Source organism: Andrena cerasifolii, chromosome 3 (genome assembly GCF_050908995.1).
Source record: "Andrena cerasifolii isolate SP2316 chromosome 3, iyAndCera1_principal, whole genome shotgun sequence".
In the NCBI taxonomy this organism is placed as follows: domain Eukaryota; kingdom Metazoa; phylum Arthropoda; class Insecta; order Hymenoptera; family Andrenidae; genus Andrena; species Andrena cerasifolii.
Genome location: NC_135120.1, coordinates 14,620,927 through 14,644,422, shown reverse-complemented (window position 1 = coordinate 14,644,422; position 23,496 = coordinate 14,620,927). Strand labels below are relative to the sequence as shown.

The 23,496-nt window shown below is 46.7% G+C and overlaps 1 protein-coding gene across 13 annotated transcripts in view; it reads right to left on the bottom strand.

Annotated features, from left to right (window-relative positions):
• Gro (TLE family member transcriptional corepressor groucho) overlaps positions 1–23,496 on the bottom strand; it is an 88,886-nt gene that overhangs the window by 40,185 nt on the left and 25,205 nt on the right. For 6 of the 13 annotated variants that reach the window (XM_076809431.1, XM_076809430.1, XM_076809421.1 and 3 more), the window contains 5 exons: positions 12,937–12,981; positions 4,453–4,515; positions 4,287–4,373; positions 4,040–4,102; positions 2,675–3,034 (listed from right to left, as the gene is read on the bottom strand). In XM_076809431.1, coding sequence (XP_076665546.1) covers positions 2,675–3,034; positions 4,040–4,102; positions 4,287–4,373; positions 4,453–4,515; positions 12,937–12,981 — 618 coding nt within the window. The remainder of the gene's footprint in view (positions 1–2,674; positions 3,035–4,039; positions 4,103–4,286; positions 4,374–4,452; positions 4,516–12,936; positions 12,982–23,496) is intronic. The other 7 variants (XM_076809423.1, XM_076809425.1, XM_076809427.1 and 4 more) reach the window with 7 other exon arrangements.

The following is a 23,496-nucleotide window of genomic DNA, read 5'->3' as shown; positions in this document are numbered from 1 at the left end:
GTGTGTTCTTGATTATTTAACAATAGTTTACCAATGAAGTTACTTTCTTCTTGGTAAAATTCTTAATTTCTTGTCGCAACATGTGTGTACGTAATATGGAACATACCGAGTAACATAGATGAAATTGATAATGACGATGATGCGAAATGCTTATTTTGCGATGGTAATTATAAAAATAATGACGCTGAAAAGTAGACCCAATGTATTCGCTGCTTTCAGTGAGCACACGAGGAATGTGGGGCTTCCGACGTATTATTCACGTGCCCAACGTGTAGGAGACGCAGAAAGCACGAATAAATTCCAAAGAAGATGTATATTTATTTATTTGTATCTTCTACTTGATAAATCTTCATTTTTAGTAAAAAAAAAAAGTAAAGATTTTTCAGTTTTCTTTACAAATCTCCTAGGTGTTCCATAATAGGACTCATTTTTTCGAACGGCCGATTTTCACTCTTTTCAGTTTTTTTACTACAATTGCAAAACAATTGGATTTCCTTACATTTGACGATGTAAAAATGATTATGCATTAGTTCCTACACCCCCTCATGTCAGTTTTAAAAAAAAAAACAAATCCCCCTACTTTTGACAAGCTTTTGAAATCAGCTGTTCCATATTACCTGCCTTTACCCTACTACCACCCTTCATCGAGTCACGAAATGGATTACAAGCTCGTATATCCGATGCAACTCGAATGTATCGACTAAGGAGATAATCACCAGCGTCGATGACTATCTTTAGAACTGGAAAACAAGTAAGAACGCATCATCCCCCGGGTACACCCACGCTCCCTAAAGCCACCAACACGGTGGGGCGTTTATCCAAAGGCTCGTGCCATGAAATATCGCCCATTCAACGCTGCCAGCACCCTAATTACCGCGTTCCAGGGAGAGCCCGTCATAAATAACCATTTACATTCCGTGCCGTCAAAATCTAAAGAATCCCGGGCTGCCAGTAATCCGCGCCGGGAAAGACCCTTTAATTTCCACGGCTCTGAATTCCCACCAGCACCGCCGAGAGGAGGCAGCGATCCCGCTTGCGCTTTCCGCCGTTGCGCGGGCCTGTCCGCGTCGCGGCGCGTATTATGCCGCGCGTCACTTTCGGAGCGATGAGAAAACGCCGCGAGTCCAGCGAGAACGGGAAGGAAAGGGGGGGGGGTTGGGAAGAAAGGGGCAGGGTGAAAGGTCGGGGGGGTTGGTCGCGGGGGCTACGCGAAAACGCGGTACACTCGCGAAGGAGTGCTTTAATCATCGGGTCGAGGGAAAAGCGGCGGAACCCTGGACGCTGGCTCGAGGAACGAGGCTGAGAAAAATAATCCAATTTAGTGGGAGAGCGCGAGCGAGGCGACGACGCCGCGGCGTGCAGTTCGCCTGTTTTCACGGTTTTTAATTACGCGCCTCCTCGCGTCGCCGCCCTCCGCGCGCTTTGTCGTCGCGATCCTGACAAAAGAGCCTGTTTTCACGGATATTTCACGGAGCGGCTGCGAAAGGAGAAACTGTGCGACTCCGCGAGCTCCGTCGCGGCTTAGCGGCGCGGAACCCTCGCGAGCGTTGCGCAGGTGTTCCCCGTCGCGTTTACCTGCCTCTCCATCTCACCGTGCACAATGGTAATCCGATTTTTTTCGGTAGCTCGCGGAGGTATTTAGGGGCCTCTCGCGCGGTTCCGTCGCTGAATTCATCGTACAGATGCATCTCCGCGGAAACCCAGAGGTTTACCGTGGTTTTGCATAATTGACAATTAAAGGGTTTGGAGTGACGTGAACGGTGCGAGCTTCGTGTATGCATGCGGGACGTTTTCGAAGTTTCGTCGTTCCCGAGTAGATATATTCTAGCGATACGTTGCAACCGGTCGCGTAGCGGTCCCAGTTTTATTCCCTTCAACTTTGAGGTATAAGCTTCCGAATATAGCGACGAGAGCTCGATGCGTCGAAACGGAGCTAGACTTTTATTATGGCCGGCTCAAAAGCGCACGAGAATATTCCTCTGCATCTTCTGCGCGGACTATATGGCTGTTTTACGATTCCCGTTTCTTTCCGTGGAAATTTAGCCAAGTTTACGGGAAAATAGTTCCTGTTTCCGTGAATTGTTTACGGCCCGATCACGTGACGTTCGATGGGAGTGAATAAATCATTCGAAGCCAGGCGTATGTATGGTGGGGGAGTGTCTCTCAAGTAGCATTTGCAAGGCTCCGGATTACTCATTGCTCGGAATAAAACTATTCCACGTAGGCGACTGGGCCGACAAACGGAATTCATTAAAAATAATGAACGAAGGAAAATAACTGTAGCAATAATTACAGAGCGATGCGACTCTCCTCGTGCCCGCGGACAAACGACTATATAATTATTGTTGCGATTCGCCTCGATCGATTCCTCTCGTTCATTATTTTTAATAAATCATCCTTCTTCGTGCTTCGGACAGTTTCATGTCAATCTGCCGACACGAGACGTTCTGCGCGTTCCGGAATTGCACTGCTAAGCATAGTAATGATGGTATTCGAAGCCCCGTCGCAGAAGGGGTCGTATCGACAGGCGGCAGGAGACTCGCGCGCGGATTCTTAAATCTGGCGCGTAACAGGTGGCTCGAAGACCGTTTCAGCGCGCGCGCTCGCAAAAACAAAAGAGACGGCGCGTGCACACACAGCACGCCCCGCGGAAAAGGATTGGAAGAGCACTCACGTGTCCGAGCTTCTCCACCTTTCGCCTCTTGGGATCGGCGTCGAGGTCGGGGGTACGGCTGCGGAATTTCTCCGACGGCGAGACCGATCGCCGGAGCCTGTCGTCGGTGAGGGCGATCGGCTTACGGTCCTCGGGCGTCTCCGCGGCTCCTCGGTGCTGCTGAAGGTCCGACGGCTTCAGGAGCGCTTGCGCCTGTGCCTGAGCCGCGGCTGCGGCTGCGGGATGCGGCGGCGGAGCGAGATGGGGTGGCACCACCGCGGCTACGGCCGCCGCGGCCGCACCTGCGAACCCCAACAGCCCGGCTGGCGGAAGACCGCCGACCACCGCGCCGTGTGGCAGCTGCTGCGCGTGAATTTGTTGCTGCAACATCCGGCAAGGGGACTTCTTAGGATTTTCCTCCATCGAGCTCCAATGGTTCATTGACCAGCGGGTGGACGTCAAGACAGCTCGAATCACTTTGCGTTATTCGATAGACTCTCGGTGGAACTTGAAGGCCCCGGTGAGTTACTTCTAACGAGACGCGCGATGTCTCGGAGATGGAAGAGTTTATATAAGGTGAATGTCCAAATTTCTGCTCATTTAAGAGGTTACTCGTCATAAGGAAGGTGTAAAAAATTTGTTTGTGATGAAAATTTGCAGAGTAATCGATTAATTCTTTAATGATAAATCAACCAATTCAAAAACTATTTAAGAAATATATATTTTAAGATGCTTAACTATTAGTAATTTGTAATTCAATACAATGCTCTAAGTGTCCGTATTTCTGTTCACGAAAAGTAGCGATATTTCTACTCACCATTTGTACCAATTTCTGCTCACATAATGGAGACGTTTTATAACACAACAGTACAGCATAAAATAATGATTAACAAAAAATAAATTGCCTTCGAATAGAAATAGAGGTTACGGCATATATCGAATTGTGAGGTTATATTATTAAAATTTTGTTGAGTAAAAATGCGGACATGACGGTGAGTCACTTGACCCTAAACCTGCTCACCTGTTTTGTACTTAAAGAAAATTAAAAATAGTACAAAAATCTGCATCCAGAGCACAACACGGTATCTGTTTTTGTTATTAACTAAGAAAATCTTGGGTCTCTCGTTTTAAAAGTTTTTCGTTGCTTATGCTGCACTTTGATTAGCCCCAAGCTCGTGCCACACTCGCGTAGATGTACAAATACAATCAAATCAAATGTACAAACGTAACGCTTATAATACCAAGAAAAATACGAAATGACCAGAAATGGGGACACGAGCAGAAATTGGGGCATTCACCTTACGCGAGGTTCGAATAATACTCAGAGTGATTCGAATCTGTTTCTCATTGTAATTGGGTTCGTATAAATACAGAGTACGCTAGTACCTCGCTACGTAGGATACTCAGAAGTGATAGACTCACCAGTAGCTGCTGTAGACCCTGTTGCTGCTGCAAAAGAGTTTCGCAAGAGTTAGTCGCGCCGTTCACCACCGTTTTATTCGTGAATTACGCTCAAGAATCATATCGGTACAGGCAAGCAGCCCGGCCGTGTAACATACTGGTGCCAAGATCAATGTCCGACTGCTTGCCAGAACTATGAAGTTAACGGAATCAATTGCGGAGAGAAGCTCACCCCAATAATAGCGTTTAGCTCGGACGTCGTGACTTGCTTCGCTCTCTCGACGGCATTGGCCACCTGCTGCTGATGCTGCAAGCCATGCTATCATTATCGCGTCGTTGTCACTCTCGATCGTGAGATTGTGCGGCACCGCGTGCCAAACAGAAAGTCAAAGACTCACCTCTTGTGCCAGGAACGGGAGCAGCTGGACGATTATCGCGTTCAGCCTCTTAGCGATCTCTGTCTGCAAGGATAATGAACGTCACGATCAATGCGGGGGGGAGGAAGAAACCGAAGAACGAGGGTGTGTGGTGCAATTTCGAACTGTCGCCAGTGATCGATGAGTCCAGAACGCGGGCGATTGGTGAATTAGTCGCGGGGCAGTGGCACGGGAGTGTTAAATGTCGTCAAGGGTGTCGACACTAAAGCGTACCCAGGTTTATTACCGAGGTAAACGGTGCAGCGGCACACGCATGGTGTATTTCTCAATGGCCTGTAAAAAAATTTAGTACCACCACTCGATGTTTCGGCGCGTGTCCCGATAGCTCAGCGGAATTAATTGAAAAATCGAAGCGCGGCCCGTACGATTGTAAACCGAACGCGGACAAATCGCGAAAACGCAGTAAAACTGTCATGAAGTTCGGGGTTGCGTTGCGGTGATCGTGTTGCACGTGACGACCACCCGACGGGCACGTGAGCTCTCACCCACGCTCCGGAATGAGAGCGGTTACTCATTAATGCGCGTCGATTCGATCGATTACATCAACTGCCACGTGACGAACTCACAATCACGGTATTACGGTAAAAGAAGCAGTAAATTCGTTACAAAGTGAGAAATATAAATAGCTCGCATGTTTTGTATTTGTTATAACGGTATTCAAAATGACAATAAAATCATAAATAATTTAAGGGGGAAACCCACCCTGAAACCACTAACAAAAGACAAAATTGGGGATTTTTTTGTTCGTATAAATAAAAATATAGGGCTTGGATTTTATATATAGTTTTAAAGCAATCTTTATTTTGCTGGAAACAATTTTTTTTATGAAAAATTGTACAAAATGACTTCCCGGAGTACTGCGAAAAAACTGGCCCACACTCCCGAGAATGACTGGATCATCTGAGATTAGTGTTCCTGATTTCTCTATATTTTTTGTTTCCCGAGAAATCAGAAATGAGATCATATTTCTTGAGAATTCTCGAGAATTCTCGAGAAATTGGAAAAAAATATTGCAAAAATTATATTTCATTATATTCTCGAGAAGGAACACTATCTGAGATGGAAATACAAAAAAGATATATAAACAGGAATATATTACCTTTGACCCAGCGTAGGATTTTCGTAACAGTTGAATTATTTTGGAAATTATAGTAGATTGAAGAATTGACTTTAATTTTTTACATAAAAATTTGCACTGAAATGCTTGCAAAAAATCGAATAATTGGAATATTCAAAAAATCCTACGCTAAGTCATAGATAATATATTCCTGTTTATATATCTTTTTTGTATGTCCTTCTCAGATGATCCAGTTATTCCCGGGAGTGTGGGCCACTTTTTTGCAGTGCTCCGGGAGGCCATTTTGTTCACCGCTATTTTGTACAATTTTTTATAAAATTTTTATTTTTCCTGCAAAATAAAGATTGCTTTGAAACTAAATAAAAAATCCAAGCCCTATATATTTATTTATACGAACAAAAAAATCCCTAACTTGATCTTTTGTTAATGGCTTCAGGGTAGAGTCCCCCTTAAGGCTACATATATTCTAAATTGAACCCTACTTTTTATAGGAAATATTCTACACATTTAATCCTCCCGCCTAAAACCCCTCGTACCACCCTACCTGGGCACTGATTTTCAAGATAAATAAGAAATTAAAAGTCCTACTGATTATCGACTCATTTATCAGACAGATTAACGAAGAAGGGGGCAACGCATTGGACCGCAGACATCTGATCCGTACATCGAATCGTGGCTATCAAACAACAGCCGCGCGCGCGTATCACGTGAACGCAAGAGATTAATTTCAACAATTAACTGCAACAAACACGGCGAAATACGTGCAGTAATCAACATTACAGGGAATGACGGACGGCCGGGGGGGGGGGGACTATCTATTACAAAGCGGCCAACACACTGGCCTAATTGCGTCGAAGCTAACTGATAACATTATCCCTGTACAAATTAATACCGTATTTGCGCGGCCCTACCTCCGCCGCGATACATTCGCTGTGTTTCACCGCGGATTTTCGCAATCGTCGCACGCCGATTCCACGCAATTTTCACGCTGAAAGCTGCGCCCGGGCTGAAAGCGAATGACACTTTGAAGCGGTTTCAAGTTCGAATTCCGGCGATCGTCACGATTCCCGGCCATTTCTACAGCAGTTGACGCGCGACGCGACGAATCCCGAATATCCGAGCACGGTTTTTCCGCGCGGTGGGCGGCGGACGTCGCGGGTACGCGTTCACGGGCGCTTCAATACCGAAAAAAAATGTCATTATTCCCACGGGGCGGGAGGGGCGCAGGAAGATGGAAAACTGCCGCGCGTCCACGTCAGTTCGATTTCGCCCGGTCCGAGTCGGGAGGTGGCGCAGGTGGGGGGTGTGCAACCGGGGGGAAAAAAGCTTCGGCGAAAAAAACGACAAAGAGGAGGCGACGGGAGGAGCGACGGGGAAAGAGGCCCGAGAGTGGAATAGGGAAGCCAACGCGAGGACGGGGGGTTGAGACGAGGTGGAGGAGGAATTCCCGCGGAGGAAAGTGGGGGAGGGGGCCAACGCGGCGCAAGTGTTGTCCGGTACGAAAAAATGGTTATTCCTTCTCGAATGTGCCCGATGCACATGCACATTTTCCCGCAGAACGGATGGTCCGAGGACGGAGGGACAGAGGGAGGCAGGCAAGAGTGGAAGAACGAAGAAGAGGGAGGACGAAAAAAGGGGTAGATGGAGGTGGCCGAACGAGAGGAGGAGGAAGAGGAAGAGGAGGCACAGTAGGAGGAGGTAACATTGAGATTAGCAACGGGTAAAAAATCGATGTCATCGCCCCCAGACCACCGCACCCTCGTTTCGCTCGCTCAACTCAACCCTCTACTACCCACGCAGGGCCAAATAAAAGAACTCGAATACACGACCCCTGGAGCGCGTTCGTGTACGTGTACGTGTCCGCTCTGGTACGTATAAGCACCGGCGCGCGGCCGCACGTGTGTGGACCCCTCGTGGCACACGCGCGCGGAAAAGTCCTGTGTACGCGAGCGCGCGAGAGCATCAGAGAATACGTGTATATGGACGGGAGAGTGCTGGAAAAGCGACCTCCAGCTACCGAAAGGGAGAGAGAACGTGAGAACGGGGGTGGAGAGGGCGAGCGGAGAGAACGCGCGCGGATAGATAGACGTATATATACATGGAGGCAGGAAGAACTGGAAAGGCAGGGTGAGTTATATGCAATTGGTCAGCCTGCACATTTTTTATCGGGCGCCGGGCGTACCCGCGATGGGAAATGGTAGTTACGCTTGTATCGACGAACGCCAACGGCGATACGAATATTCTCCAACCGGCGATCTTCCGTTTTCTTTTGTTTTTTTTTTTTTTTTTTGGCGCCTGAGGAAATCAAAAGTCGAGCGATCCATCCTTCGCGGTTAGGCGACAGAAATGTGTCTCTTTCGAATAAACGTCTACTTGCTGCGCGGATTTTAGCAAGGGTAATTTCGCAGCGCGGTCACACCGCTTCGAGATAAGTGGCCCCAATCAGCTCTCTTGTTTCGTTAAGCGGATAAACTCTGAGGAAAGGATCACCAGTCTGGATAATATCGCTGTATTAACAGCTCCTGATTCCCGAATCCTTAAAAGGAACGAAACTATGTACCAATATGCACCCTTCTGGAGGTCTACCTGCGTGCAACACCGATGGACACCCTCGGGAACACGGAATCTCTAGTAGAGGGTGTAGCCGAACGTCGGAGACAGAATTAGCCGTGCGATGTTTTGCGCGGCCACGGAAAGTGCGTGGAGCGTGACGGATTCGCGCGGCATATTGCCATAGATTGTGGCGTAATTGAGCAGGACAACGAGCAGGCAGCCGGTCCCGAGGTCGAGCCTTTCAATTAAGCGATAAGCGTTATCGGATAGGTCTGCTGAACCATCGTGCGACTGGGCTGGATGAGCAGGAGCGTTGCGTGGCAGCCTCGACGCCCGTGCATTCTTCTCCCAACCACCCCCAACTCTTCATCCTGCCACGGTCCATAGTTTCGTATTTTCCTTGTTCACAGTCGCCGATGCTTTCACAATCCTTCCTCCCTCCTCTCCTCCCACTTTTATTGCCGCCATACTCGAAAATATCTCATCTCACCCCGCGATATCGTTGTCGGAGCACCCTCGAACGTGAAAACGATCAGCAGAATGGAGTGGACGATTAATCAAAGGTAAGAACGATGCCCCGTTTCGACGGCGCTATTAACGTTCAGGGTGTAGCGTGCGCGGGGCGAGAAGCCGACGGAGGAAGAGCGAAACTTTTAACTTTATCGCGCTCCACCTGCGAGCGAGCAGCTCGTGTCATGGTAATAAAAGTTTTTACCTTTGCGACAAGCGTAAACTCGTTTCTCAGTCTCCCGTAACGTGTAAGGGATTTTTTTTTATCTGGCTGCTTTTATTGTACGGGCACGACGGAATCTAACGTTGTAACTACGAATTACATCTCGCATGCACGCGTCGGTGACGTAACCTACTCCTTAAATCGCGCGAGCGTGTGCCCGCGTATCGAATGACATTGAGAAACTTGACTGTGAAATTGAATTTAATTGAAACTTCTCATAACGTGGAAATTTAAGGGATCAGTCCTCTGTGACGGTTTGAAAAATTAAGCTATTTTTAAAGATTTTTTTCTGCGTACGTACAACATATAATGCAATAAATCTTTTTGGCATTTATTAAGCTACTCTTATATTATGCAAACAAAAAATTAAAAGAATTTTTTTAATTTGTTTTGAAACTTAAAACGCAATTATCTCAAAACAACATTTTTTCAACTGGTGCTAGCGATTGCAAAAAAACTATTTGACCAAACAGTCTGAAATTTTCACACGTTATTCAGCACATCAGTGGCTATGGCCGGGACCACGGAAACTTTTTTGGATTAACCATTTCATACTTTTTACAAGGCAAAATGAATGAAAAATTCACCGTATTTCGACACTTAAACTTCAAACCTCCGCCGTTTTGTTAATTTTTTATCAGTAAAAATAATCCTGGTTCCGGCGATAACCACACTCATAATGATTACAACACACTTTGAACTTTTTGTTTCAAATGCGTCGTTCTCCCGGAACCACCTGCACCAGCACTGCATCGCTTTCTCAAGGCGCTCACATCAGTGAGATATATATTTACAAAAAAAACTGTTTAAAATTTAAAATAGATTTTTTGTATACTGTCAATAAGTGTATTAATAAGTAGCCAAAACATTATTAACGTTGGACATTCCGTTTACTAAGAAAATAAATCCTAAAAAATGACAATTTTTCACGACTTCACAGTGGACTGACCCCTCAAGTGCGACCCAGAATGGGATGACTCCTTGTATGAAAATAAATCGGAATTCTACAGTCAAAGCTACTGTAAAAAAAAAACAGTTTTCTCTTAGAAGGTCGCGTCGGGCGGGTAAAGTGAAATAATTCCTCAGCGCGGGTCGTAACCTCCTATTTTCTTTAACGCGGCGGCCATTGAATATACAATAAAAGTCCTCGACCTCTCGAGACGGGACACCGTCGTTCCATCAAAGCGCCGCGACCGTCTCAATAAAAACCGTCCCCGTGTCGAATCCGATTCCTCGAACCGTCCGTGCACGTGACCGGGCTCGGAGCCGCCTGTCCTCGCGTGTACGTACAGTCCGCAGGCGTGTGGTACAATTATTTGAAGTAGGGTGTGCGGCAGGGGTCGGCGAAAGGAGAGAAAGACTCGTATAAGAACTGGGACATTGCCAACAAATTCGAGTTAGTCGAGTAGCGAGTGGTAAAGTGGTGGCTGCGGGCTTTAACGGCGGGGTGGGAGGCAAATGTCGACTTGGAGGCGGGGGTGGCGGCAAGAGGAGCGGTGGGCCGCGGACGGGGGTGGTTTCGAGGGCAGGGAGGAAAATGGAGGCAGCGACAGAGGGACTAATGGGAGAGAGAGTGAGAGAACGAGGAGGATGAAATCAGAGAGACTCGCCAACGGTGCCGGCTAAAAAGGGTAAAAACGAAGGGGGATGGTTGACAGAGAGAGAGAGAGAGAGAGAGGGAGAGGGGAGTGACAGAGACAGAGAGAAACTCAGGGAGAGGTCTAACGTCGTAGGGGAAGATTGTTTTCATTCGGTGCTCAAATTGAAAAGGAGCGAGGACCGAAGACCGCGATTCGAAAGCCAGCTAAGTGCCGGAGACAACCAAACGGAGGGTGATTTATTCTTTCACGTCTGTCCCCTCGCGCCCCTCCTCCTATCCGACATCCTTTTATACGAAAACTAGAGGACACAGGACCGATGGAGGCAGAACGCTCGCGGAGAAAGGAAAATCCGAGATTCGCACAAGTGACGACGTAATCAATTTTTTCCTTTGTGCGTCTATTAAGACTTTCAACGCCTGGAGGAGTATCGCGGGGTATTCGAGGAATAAAGGGAACGATAATGACACCGACACGAGCTTGCACCCAAAGTTGTTCGTCGTGTTTCTACTGGCGACTTTCTTGCGAGCTGTTACTCTATCCGCTTTAAACGACACGGCCAGAAAACTGAAGTTTAACAACGAGTTCGTGTGGCACGTTCGATAAATTCCGCTGCGATTAATAGAAAGGGTTGAACGGAAGAATGAAATTGTAACTGACGCACGAACGCACGAGGCGAGCGTTCCTCCTATTAATTAACCAACCGTGAAAGGCTAATAACTTCATTTCTCCCCTAATTAGCGTTAGAAGGTCGAATCAACCGCGTTACACCGCCCCCTCACAATTTGTCGACGCGCTACGCCCGAAGGGGATTGATTTCCTGGCGACCAGCGATTTTCCGTTTCCTGCTCTTATTTTTATTGCTCCGCCATGCGTCCATTACCTAATATACGACCGTGCCGAGTAACCAGTTACTTTCATTCCCCTCGGCACGGAACGGTATACCGTTCGACGACACATTAACGAACGTAATTTCAGAGAACCCTGCTCATTGAAATCAAGTCTGTCTGTTTTAAAACTAATCACCAGAAGTGACTTAAACGCCCACCATTAATAATTATATTCACTTGATGAAGTAGAATCTAACTCTATTGTACGGCACATCCCGATGTTAAAAACCTGCATTTGTTTAAAATAATTGCACAAAATGGTTTAAATTTTTTTTTAAACTGAAATAATTTTTTCTTAAAACTTCAACGTCTTCTCTATAAGCACCATAAAGCTCATCTCCATCCGTTTACTACTTCCATAGCTATAATGTACTGAAAAAAAGTTAGCACTTAACATCAAACAGCTGTAAAATCGACATTTTTCAAAAATTTCGAAAAATCCTTTGAGGTACGTTGAAATATCACTAAAGACCACGACATGTTCAAATTTCAGCAATCTACGAAAACTTACTCCGAAATCTGTCCGAGTTCGCATGGAATGTCTTGTACTTAAAAAAATATGCAAAGTATCTGCCAAGTGATTAAAGATCCACTTAGCTATTTAAATCAACCCTCACGGAGTAATTCCCAATTTTATCTCTCTCCCTCTTTCTCTCTCAAGATGACCTATAAATTAAGCCCACATTTTTGTCTACTCCTATGAGTATTGTACCTCCCCGAAGCTCTCCCCTGCCCTTATCGTAGAGTGGCCAATGCAAACGGTCGTTGAACGAAAGCAATTCCGGGGCGAAGAGCTAATGAGTCAATTAAGCGGTACACGGCTTCGAGGCCGACGTATCAATTCGAAGCGCGAATCGTACACGGCAATAACAACGCCGCTATAAAGCATCCTAAGCTAACTAGTTTGCCACTTGAGCCACCGGACGCAATTTCGCGGCGATTTAATGGTGGACCGGCCTATTCGACGACGTTCCATCCCCTACCCCTCTGCTCTCCCAGGCTTGCACCCCATTAAGCAACGCCCCTGGGTACAAGGGTGAGAAATGATCGGCCGCTAATGCTAATGAATATCAGCTCGTCGTGTCAGGGAGGGTTGTTTGGAGTTTAGGAGTATCCCTACCTCGCCCCCGCCACCTCCTGCCGCCACTTTGGAGACGACGGCTCGCGTGCGACGAAGGGTCGCGGTCGCTTTTAAGAAAATTGCTGACAGAGGGGGAGCGTGGCCCACTGTTTCCCCTAATTAGCTGAAATTACACGATTTCCCGGGCCAGATGCGCCGGCAACCCCTTCGTTTTTGCGGCCACCGGCACGGCCGACATATTCTCAACTTAATTAACGAGAAATCTTTTGATCCTTAAACTACCCCTGCCCGCCGCCGCCCCGGCAGCGCGATAGAAATCAGGACGACATTCTTAAAGCGCCGCCCGACTTAATGCTTGGGCTTGGGAACTTTGGTAAAAGGGGGTGCTAGTTCCGTGTACGTTTTAGAGACAGCCTTGACGAGATAAAGACGCCCGCTCCTGCGAGGTGGTAAGGGGGAGGGTCGCGTAGATAAGAATGGAGAGGAATTGTTTTCGAGAAAAATCGATTTACCTGCTTGTGCATCTCCACGGTGATGCCGTAGGACATTTCGTAGTACTGAAACAGAAAAACATGGGATTAAACGATTTAATGTGCGGATTGTGTTGTGGAAGCGTGGTTGGTAGATTGTCAACACCTGTGGTTTGGAAGCCATATCGCATTAGACTGTATTAATAATTCACCACAGCTGCAGATTTCCTTCGTTATAGATTCATCCCTATAGTGATTGTTTAATTTATTGATGATTGTCTCGCTATGCGGAGGGCGTTCGCACGTTTCCCTTCGTCTTTGGAATCAAAGGTTTTCCCTTTATCGCCCGTCACGCTGTATAATAATTTACGATTTGCGATGCCGGCCAGGTTTTATCAAGGATAAATCCCAGTGGCGTTCGATGAGCGTGGTCCCGAACTCCCGCTTCAATTCCCGCAACGCCCGGAGTTTCGCCCTCTGTCGTTTCTTTCATTAGCGATACTTAACTTCCGTTTCTTTACAATATCGCTTGAGACGCCCTACAGTTTCCGCGAGAAGCACGAACCCGGTCGGCACGAAACTTTTAATAAATACAACAGCCTTCCCCGTAAATCTCGGCGAAACGAGGGAACCGCCGGTGCCTCTGTTTCCCTTCCTTCCTGTTTGCCTTTCACTCCTTTCTCCCGTGTTGCGAGACCGATCTATAGAGGAAAGGATCATTACAACGTACTGCCGCGAGCCAGCTGGAGATCAACCACTTTTGTCCCTTGTGCCGCGGGATTTGTATTACCTTTCGGTCGTCACGAAGATTCCATCCGATCGAAGCCCGAGAACAAAAGGAACTTTTGCAGAGGATCGCGCGATATTCAGCCACGTTCCCACATATATACAACACATCGTACGAAATACAATACACCTAACAATAAGACATTTTTCTATAAATCTACGAAAATATGCTTTTCTTTAAAAAAAAAATGCAACCCTTTCGAAGTATTCCGAAAGTGAGAGGGATAATGTCGAAGGGACCTATGCTATTCTTTCAGACTCCACATTTTGGGTACTACATTTGCAAACTGTCGTTGAACTTTGGGCAAAGCGTAAAGAAGTTGAATGGCTAACAACAATGGTAAGAACAAGTTCCCTGCAAGTGATCATTTACAATTTTACATATGAAGAGTAAGGGGGAAAACTGGGAAAGTCCATTTTTCGTATTTTTGCGATTTATAGCATATTTTGTGGGTGGTAACTGGAGCTACAGCACTGTCGAATCACAAAGGGTTGTAGTAAAGTTCAAATACTCGCGTGAGATAACGTTAAAGATTTGGTATACTGATTAAAAACAGGAAATGTTCACTCTGCACTGGAACAAAATATGCTCTTCCTTTACACCAAAATGTCCCCACCCTTTGCCTAAGCATAAACTTCTGTCGTCGAGGTAAAACAAGAAACCATTTAAGAAGATAATTATATAAGAAAATTAAATTCATTCAACCTTGCTTCTTCACCGGCGAACTAAACTATTAAAACTTAATATTCTCGATAAAGCTGTTTCCTGACATTCCTTGCTTCTCCCCTTACCCTTCATATTCACTCAACCATTAAACCGTAAACGAACCATTAAATCTAGCGTGAAGTGTGGATTCCATCTTTTCTTTGGATTAGGTTTGCATCGACTGTACCTTGCACGAGCTGCTATACAGCAAGTATATACCTTGCTCCATCAATCGAGGGGTGAAATTGATTATCGACGTTGCCGGCGAGCGAATAAACTCCCGTGTACTTTTGTTTCGCACGATCCATTAAGCCAAGGATTAACTCCTGGTGTCTACGAGACAGAGGGCCCCCCTTTGTCCCGCGAAATTCTCGCCTATCGATGAATGTTAATCGAACCGTTTAATTTTAAAGTATAAGGAAGCGGGAGGACGCCAACGAAAACAGATTCACCCCTTGAAAACGGAATGGCTCCAATTGGGTTAACTACATACAATTCGTGGGTAGAGGAGACCGATCGTAAATTGGTTAGTAGCTGAAGTCGCTCGGGCAACGACCACCCGTTCTGGGACGCATTACCTACAGACGCGATGATTCTGGGGCGCATTATAGCATGCTCGTAAAAATGTTGGAAGCAAAAGGGGGACGGAAGGAAGAAGGGAAGCTGGCAGATACGTGAGTGGCATGTAAATACAGCTCCCCTGTTTGTATCCACTACCCAATTCATTTAAGATTACGTCCTTTAAACAGAAACCCTGATGATCCAGCGTTTCATCCCCAGATATAGATTATTCGCCTTCGAAATATTTATTTTAATAAGATTTTGTTGAGCTGTGCTACATATCTGTTTGCTTTTCGAACTCTAAGTGCATTGCACGGTAGCTTTGAATTTTCAGATGATTCGATAGAGTGTAGAAAGTCAAAGAGCCGGGTCATCAGATCGCTGCACCAGAATTCGAATTAAGGTCTCCCGTTTTGGCAAAGGATTCCTCCTTCCCGAATTTAATATTCCAAAAATGGAGGCTGCCTACAAGACCGAGGTGAATCTCAAAGATTTTCGTACAGTTCCGGTTGGATTCCGCTGCAGGAGTTTTCCAGCGAATTGGGTGTCCGTGGCTTGGAGAAAAAGAAACTATCGGTTCTCATTTAAATATTCTGCTGCGAACGAAACACGGAATAAATTATCTCGTACTTTATCGGGGTGTCGTTCTTTTTCCATTCTTTCATCTTCCGCTTACACTTCGTATAATAGGATTCGACGGTTTAGTAGATCGCGTCCATTTAAATTTCATCTGCCTTCGGGCGGAATTATCAATCGTTAATAATTCGCCGCAGTGGATTGAATGTACGCGGCAGGCGATCGCGCGGAATATCCATTGCATTTTCAGATTTCCTTGACCGCGCGATTAAACAACTCGCGCCGTTGCTTCCTGAGCTGCGTACAGAGCGAAAAGGTTGTTATCGAACTTCGAACGCGCGCAGTGGCTCGTCAAAGTAAGCAGAATAAGCATGATGATCGAGGGCTTGAAAATCGATCCCTCCCAACGTGCCGCGATATTCTATAAGTTCTACGCAAGGCAGCCATATTCGCTACATCGAAACTAATTACATCCCTGTGTATGGCATCATTCAAACGCCGCAGTCTACAGTATTCCGCAGTACACCGCCTCAAAGATCAAATACAAGTCTGCGAAACGTGTATTACAATGAGCATTAGCTACAGCATGCAACATCCCACTAAAGGAACCAATATCATCGCTGATCGTGCCACCGATTTCCAAATTGCACGTCCATCGAGCCGCTTCTGCTTACTTTGACGAGTGGCATTCTCATTGATTCGGGAAAAACTCGAAGCCACGCGACACGGAGCGTAAATGAAACGACGACCAGGCCCCTCTCACCGAAGCACGTACTACCCTCGCTCCACTCGCCCATCGCGGAGTAATAATCGTGACCCTATTGTCCGTCTATTTGAGCGATGGCCGACAAGAAGGTGGCAGTCGGCCGGCTACGGTATTGCCATTGCAATTTCGAGAAGGGCGTCGAAACGAGAGCCCACGTGTAGACGGCGGCTGCTTGGGGGGTTGCCGGGCGCCCCTGTCGACGTCGCGGTCCCATCCTGATTATCGACTGCATTATTAACGCGGTATATTTCCGTGACCGATGCTATCGATCTTCGGCGGTGTCTGTCGGCCGAACGTGTGTGCTTTAGCCCGACGAGCGAGGAGCCAAACCCACCCTCCCCCTCAAGCCATTCGTCCCAGAACGAGCGGCTAAAGGCGGACACGCAGTGCTAAGCGACAGCCACTAACCGATTTACGATCGCGCAGGCGCGCTCGCGGATCCGTGCGATCCGATGCACTTTATCGGAACACAGAGGCGGCTGGATCGAACCGCCACTGTTCCATGATTGGACGTGACTCTTCCTTTCTCCCTCGTGCTTTCCAGCTTACCTCTGTTTCCGGGCTGCGACCGGAATGGGGGGGGGGGCTGGAAGGATTACTTTTGACTTGTACGATCGGCTCGACGAGCTGCGTTGTTCTGCGGATCCTGACACTAATTCGATCGGAGAATCAGTCGGGGGGATTTGCCTGTGTTTACTGTCGTTAGAGTCTCGGACCTGATGCGATCGGCGATAGCAGTGTTTTTAAGGGTAGACGACTAAGGAGATCCGTCGCCGTTGTGGAATGGAATTCGCGGTATGGATGGCTGAGGTGAATCCGTGTTTATGAATCATACACTGTTTTAGGTTTGGGTGAAGAATTCTCATCTATCGCATCTGTGACCATCATTTTTTTATCACTCTGTAGGGGGGATCTTTGGAGAATGTGCCTGATGCTGAGGAACCTGCCGATGGTCACTTCGAGACATTGATACCTATGCGTAATTATGGCGTCGTGATATGTATTTCAAGGGAGAGAGAAACCCATAATACGCGATCCATCGAGAAGAGGTACTGAATTGCGCGTCATCGATATCCAGACGCGAGTTAATTTGATTCGCGATGTAATAAAATGCTTGGTGGCCGCATCGAGCGTACATATCGGTTCGAATAGACGCTCGAAAGTCCAAAACACGAAGAAAAGAGTTCCGCCGGGCCGAGAAGTCGATAATCGGATGAAGAGAAACCCTCTAGTTCTCTCTCTCTCCCTTTCTCTCTCTCTCTCTCTCTCTTCCTCTCTCTCTCTCTCTTCCCTTCTCTCCCCGAAACCAACTCTATTCCTCAGCAGCAGAGGGCTCGTATCGATCTCATCTCACAACCTTTCCTTTTCTATTTTCACGTGGTTCAGAACCCAATAATAGGGGTTGTACCGATAATTTCACCCCCTCCGGTTATTCGATATGGATCTTTTAGTAGCGGAGCCTTTGCTAGGGCGATTGAACCGCCTACTACTCTTCCCAGCACCCCCCGACCCCTCCCTATCTTCCCCTGTTTCTCTACCCTACATTCCGCGTCCCTTTTCCTGACTCATTGCCCCCTGCACTTCGTTCCACCTTGTCGCTCCCGTCCCCCCTTTCTCGCCCCTCCTTTTCATCCTTTCGGAATGTTTTCGCCGAGGGCGCTCTCGCACCTCGAGCTCCCGACTACAATTACCGGATAATTAATCGGCCAAAGTCGATCGCGGTAATACGAATCCGCGGCGGTGAGATGTTCCCTCCTCCCGTAGACAATAACGGGCGAGAGGTGCGAGGGAGCCCCTTGAATGAGAAGATGGAAACACGATCGGGGAAAAATTTATTCGCCATCACGGTTGATTCCTGCCCTCGTCGGGCGCGTTGGGATCGTAAAGCGGCGGCAAAAGGGATGCGCGTCGACGTAAGTGAAATCGATAACGGCGGTAAAGCGGAAGTCGCCGAGTCGATGGAACGGTCACGATGCAACGTTTAGAAAATTCAATGGCAAAGGACGCCGCGGTGGTCGCGAGAAACGGAGCGGGAGAGGGTGGGGGGGAAAAAAGAAAGTTCAGTGAGTGCGCGTGGCTGGCGGGGTTGAAAGAGGGAAACGGTAAATTCGCGAAAACAGTTAACCTCACGGACGTTGGCGCGCCGTTATGAAACTTCGTAAAGGTCGGCGAGAAAGGGATGAAGAACCGGAGCGGTGGAGAGGGGGGCGGAAAAAACGAAGGGAACGAGAACACTAAATTGCCCGGTGGAAACTTCAAAGGAGGAAATAAAATCTGTAAAAAGAAGCAAGCGGGAAAAACAAGAAGTAATCAAGAAACGTACCCGGAGGATGTGGGTTATGTTTAATTTGTTACGCTGCGAAAAAACGACCCGAGGAGGGACGGACGCCGGGACGAGAGGGATAAAGAGAGAAAGAGGAAGGTGGGTGTACGTATAATCGGGGTAGTCCGCGTTTCCAAAGCGTGAAAAACCAGCGCCGTCGACGAGATCGTTTGCCATAAGAATATCGCTCGCGTCTTCGCTCGCGCCTTCGCTCGACCGATAGCACGCTCCGGCGGTACCAATCGTTCGCTCTTCTGTTCTGCCGCGGACCACCGGGTCAATTTCTCATTCAGTTGACAAGTTCCAGCAGGTCTAGACGGCGGATGCTCTATAAGAGAATTAATTCAACGAAGCCGAACTCTATCGGTCCGCGATAAAAGTGAAACGATTCGCGGAGTACCTAGGTCGTAGATTGCAATGCTTAACAGTCCACTCTGGGGATAGCCAACCGGATTCGTCCACCGCTAACCGAAAAGAAGCCATTAAGATAAATGGCCCCATTACAGGATGTGCAGGCTTCGAGCAGAACCTTCAGCGTCGATCGAAATGTCAGGCTGCAATAGGGTAAGTCGGGGAGAGATGGCCCACTTTTTTTAAAGCAATCAGTACACCGTGAATTTAGTAGTTTTATAAAGGACAAAAATATATAAATATATATATATATATATATATATATATATATATATATATATATATATCCGCACGCACGCGTTTTCAAAACAATAGCCTCGCGGAGGAAAGTGTTTATGTACGGTGGGTTAAAACAAATTTTTCTTTCAGTATTTTCGGTATTCTCGAGAAAAATAGTAGGAACATCTGCTACCTACTATTGCTAATCTTTTATATGGAGTTTATTAACGATGAACAAAATATTCTATATACGGTTTGAGAAAGCATTCATTCAGCTTTAAAATGAACCCGAGACGGTGGGATTATTTTTAAAAATGACCGAGATATTACAGTTTAGGTGATGACGCGTCAGCCGATTTGGTTTGAATTTTCGAAACATTAGCATTAAATATTCCGAAAACTATTTCACATAGGCCGTTGAAATTCAGTATACTTTGTTTTTGCAAAGCTAGAACATAAACGTGATCGAGCCATCTCACCCGGAATTACCCTACTGAATTGTAGGAAAACCTTCGTCGCCCTATATTCCGCGCGACTTTGTCTTCCTATTCCCTCGCGACTACGCACCCAAGAACAAGCGTCATCCAAAGAAGGTTTCGCCGGCGATAAAAAATCGCGGCGGCACGGAACGAGTTACAAAAAAAAAAAAAGAAAGAGAAGAACAAGAATCATTACTCCGTAATCTCGCGGTGCGACATTAATCATAGGTAACGACGCGTGTATCGCGCCCGACCGATTAAGAGCTCCAGATACACGGTCGCGTGACGGTATCGTCATTTAACGAAAAAACCCGCGAACGTGACGAGTCGGCGGGGTTCTCGAAAGAGTATCACGGATAAGGACGTGTCGCGAGGCGATGATCCGTGCGCTGAAGTTCACAAAAGGATGGAAGAACACGGCGAGAGAAGAGCAGAGGGGAAAAAAGAAGAAATAGAGACGGAGAGAGAGTGAGAGAGAGAGAGAGAGAGAGAAAGAGAGAGCGGCGCTCGGATTTACGCGGCACGTTACCCTAATGAAAATCGCGGAGGATGAATTGTGGGAGGTCGCGGAGGGGTGGCACGAGGTGGCTGGTTGAAATACACAGGGGTGGAATTAGAATATCAGAGACACGTTCGCAGTCTGTACATACGTTACACCAACACTCCCGCCTGTCGTTCTGTACGTATATAATACTTGTCGGTAGTTGACAAACCCTCGACATCAATTTCTCTCTCTGTCTCTAATTCCCCCCTTCTCCTTCCCCTCCGCTCCCCATCCGACCACCCACCTCTGCCGACCCATCTCTCGTAGCTCTCCTCTGCCGCTCGCTGTCTCCATCCCTCTGTGCCTTCTCTCGCGCTCTCTCTCTTCGTTTACTTTGGAGATATCGATTACCGGCTCAACCCCCAACCCTCCATCAACCCCTCTGTCACCTCCGGCCCCTCCCCTCCACCCTCCGCCACCCCCTCACCCCTTATCCAACTCCCACTGGCACCCCCCACAAGCCCCAACCACTCGGCCCAGCTTGCTGCTTGGTTGCTTGCACGGTGTCACATCGGTGTAGCAGTTTACAGAGATGGTACAGTTCGCGACAATTACGATCAAACGTACAGTTAACATCGGCGCACGACGGCCGATCGCGATGGTAGTCGCAGCGCGTAACTGGCTCCCAGCCTTCGGATCGATGATCGCGGCTGGACCTCTGTTATTCTCTTAAGTTTCATTTTTGTTTCTGGTTTTTTTTCTGTCTAGGGTAAAGCACCCAAATTACTGTCACCCTAAGCTGTTTTACGTAAAATAACGAATAAATCTTGTGAAATGATGCATACAAAAATTTAGCATACAACTGAAACTGTTATTTATACGATACAAAAAACAGTACTTAATTTTTTCTTCCATAATTTGAATAAAACGATAAAAAAATTTAAGCAGTTATTAGGATAGTGAAAACGATGACTTCTTTACTAGCGAAAGAGATAACAAGGCGTTAAAGAAAATGCTGTAATTGTAATATTTAAGCTATTAACATAAAAAAATATAATGTTCTAAATAATATAAGCATCGTAGAAAGTAATAAAGATCCAAATTCAACGATTCATTAAGTCTTTTTACTTATTAATTGGGTGGCAGTGATAGGTACAAGCGTTTCAAGCATTTTGGTATTACTGTCATGGCAATAACTAGTCATGTGAATACAGCATTTCGTCATTACTGACACCCAACGTCATGATTTATGGAAAAATGACAGTAAGTGTGATAGCAGTATTAGGTTAGCTAGCAGTAATTCGGGTGACAGTAATCGAGTCAAACACATTTTAAGGGTGTCAGTAATAGATCCCGAAATATATTTTTGAAATTGATGATTTTATACATAAAAATCGAAGTTTTAAGGTTCATCAAATTTGTTTCATCAAGTAAACATATCAAACAATAATAAATTACAAGGACAACATTATATATTTAGTCTATAAGTACAAAACTATAAAATACTGTAAGGGTCAACGCTTAAAGTGTCAGTAATTGGGTCTTCTACCCTATGTGTGGAGACGATGGCGTTATTTGGGCACGTTTGAAGCGGGGGTTGGTAACGATAGCGTAGCAGAGAGCGAAGAACCAAGAGCGCAGAGATGCTTGTTATAGTTTTTGGCCACTAGCGATTGATCGCTGAATGGGTACGCGTTATCCATGCCCCAACTTCGGTTAGGATAATTTAGTTGGAGATTGTAAAATGTATTTTTGGTGACACGGAATGCCCAGTTTATAAACGACCGCGACTCGTGACGCGCGCAGACTCGCAGCGTTTAAAATAATAGAAGGCTCCCGTCGGAGGTTTTTCGAGGGGGTGAAAATAAATCCAGAAGCGAGTATCGCGGCGGGGTTGTTGACCCTTCAGCTGGGTACGCACGTTTTCGTATGCTGAGAGCAATTTACGGGGCTGCGCAAGGGCGCGTTCGCGAATATCCAGGAATTTATCCACGCGAATAAAGCGGGCGGTTGCTGATCTTGTGTCTTCCTCCCCCGCTTTCTCCGTGCACGCGGAGAAAAGAAACGCAGTGAAATAGCCCTCGTGGAAGACACTTCTCGGGGTTCGATGCAAGGAAAAAATTTCATTAAGCGTTTCCGAACGTTTTCGTAGGAGTTAGGTATACAGCGGAGCGGATCGCGATCGGGACGCTTTTGCTCGGGTCACTTTTGTCGCGTATCGATTCCAACGGAGCCTCGACAAGGGAGATGAATGTCTTTTGGAACAAAAGTCACGAAGATGCATGGAGCTTTCGAATGTAGCATCGATACGCGCCGATATCTCGAAGCGACATGGGCTGTATCGGCGAATTTTAACAAACCCCGTAGACTTGCCGCGCTCTCCCGCGTTATCTGGTGAGTTACGACGAAAGCAGCTCTTAAATCAGACCTTGCCAAATCAACAAATTCCCAGGCAGAAAGTTGCAAAGGACAAATCTGCCAGAAGCGAATCTCCTAAATTAAACTCCGGCAACTTCGATCCCTCGCCGAAATTTCTTAACAGCTCCGCAAGAATGAAGCTCGAAAGCCAAGAAGCAGATCGAGTAGCAGCTTACAGTGATAAGAAATTCTAAACGCAACTGTGCTCGCAGTTCGCGGCCGAACAAGAGATTTGAAGATTAAATGGCGAACTCGTGGGGAGTATTATGAAACGTGTCGTTTGGGGTTGCGCGAGATAAAATTCCGAGGAGGCAACAATATCTCCAGCAGATTTGATAAATATTTGATAAAAGGGACGCGGAATGAAACGTCGGTCTATCCGACAAATACTTTGGTCCACGTTAATACTGCATTTTAATATAGGTAAGTCCAAGTTAAGCTCCTTACTGATGGCGATACGATTAGTACGGTTGGTTGAGCTAATTGCCTTTGCGCTGATGGGAACTGAATCGAAGAGACGGCAATATGAAGCGAGAACAATATCGATCGTTTTTCCCCGTGCTCCCAGCGAGAGGGTGACGGCAAAGATTACCGAATGCAGCGATGGCTCTGTATTACCCTGTAACCACGTTGCTTGTAAAACCACCTCGGCTACGATTACAGTAGGGTAAGTTGGGGTGAGTCGGTGGGAGAGGAGAGTTAGCATAGTCTCTATATTTCAGACTCTATAAATAAAAGCGCGTTAAAATGCAGACTACATAATTACTTCTCCAGAAGCCAATTTATAGGATTTATAGACTATAAATTGATTTCTGGATTTATAGACTATAAAAGGACCAAAAAAAATCAGCATAAAATTCTGAACATATGGTT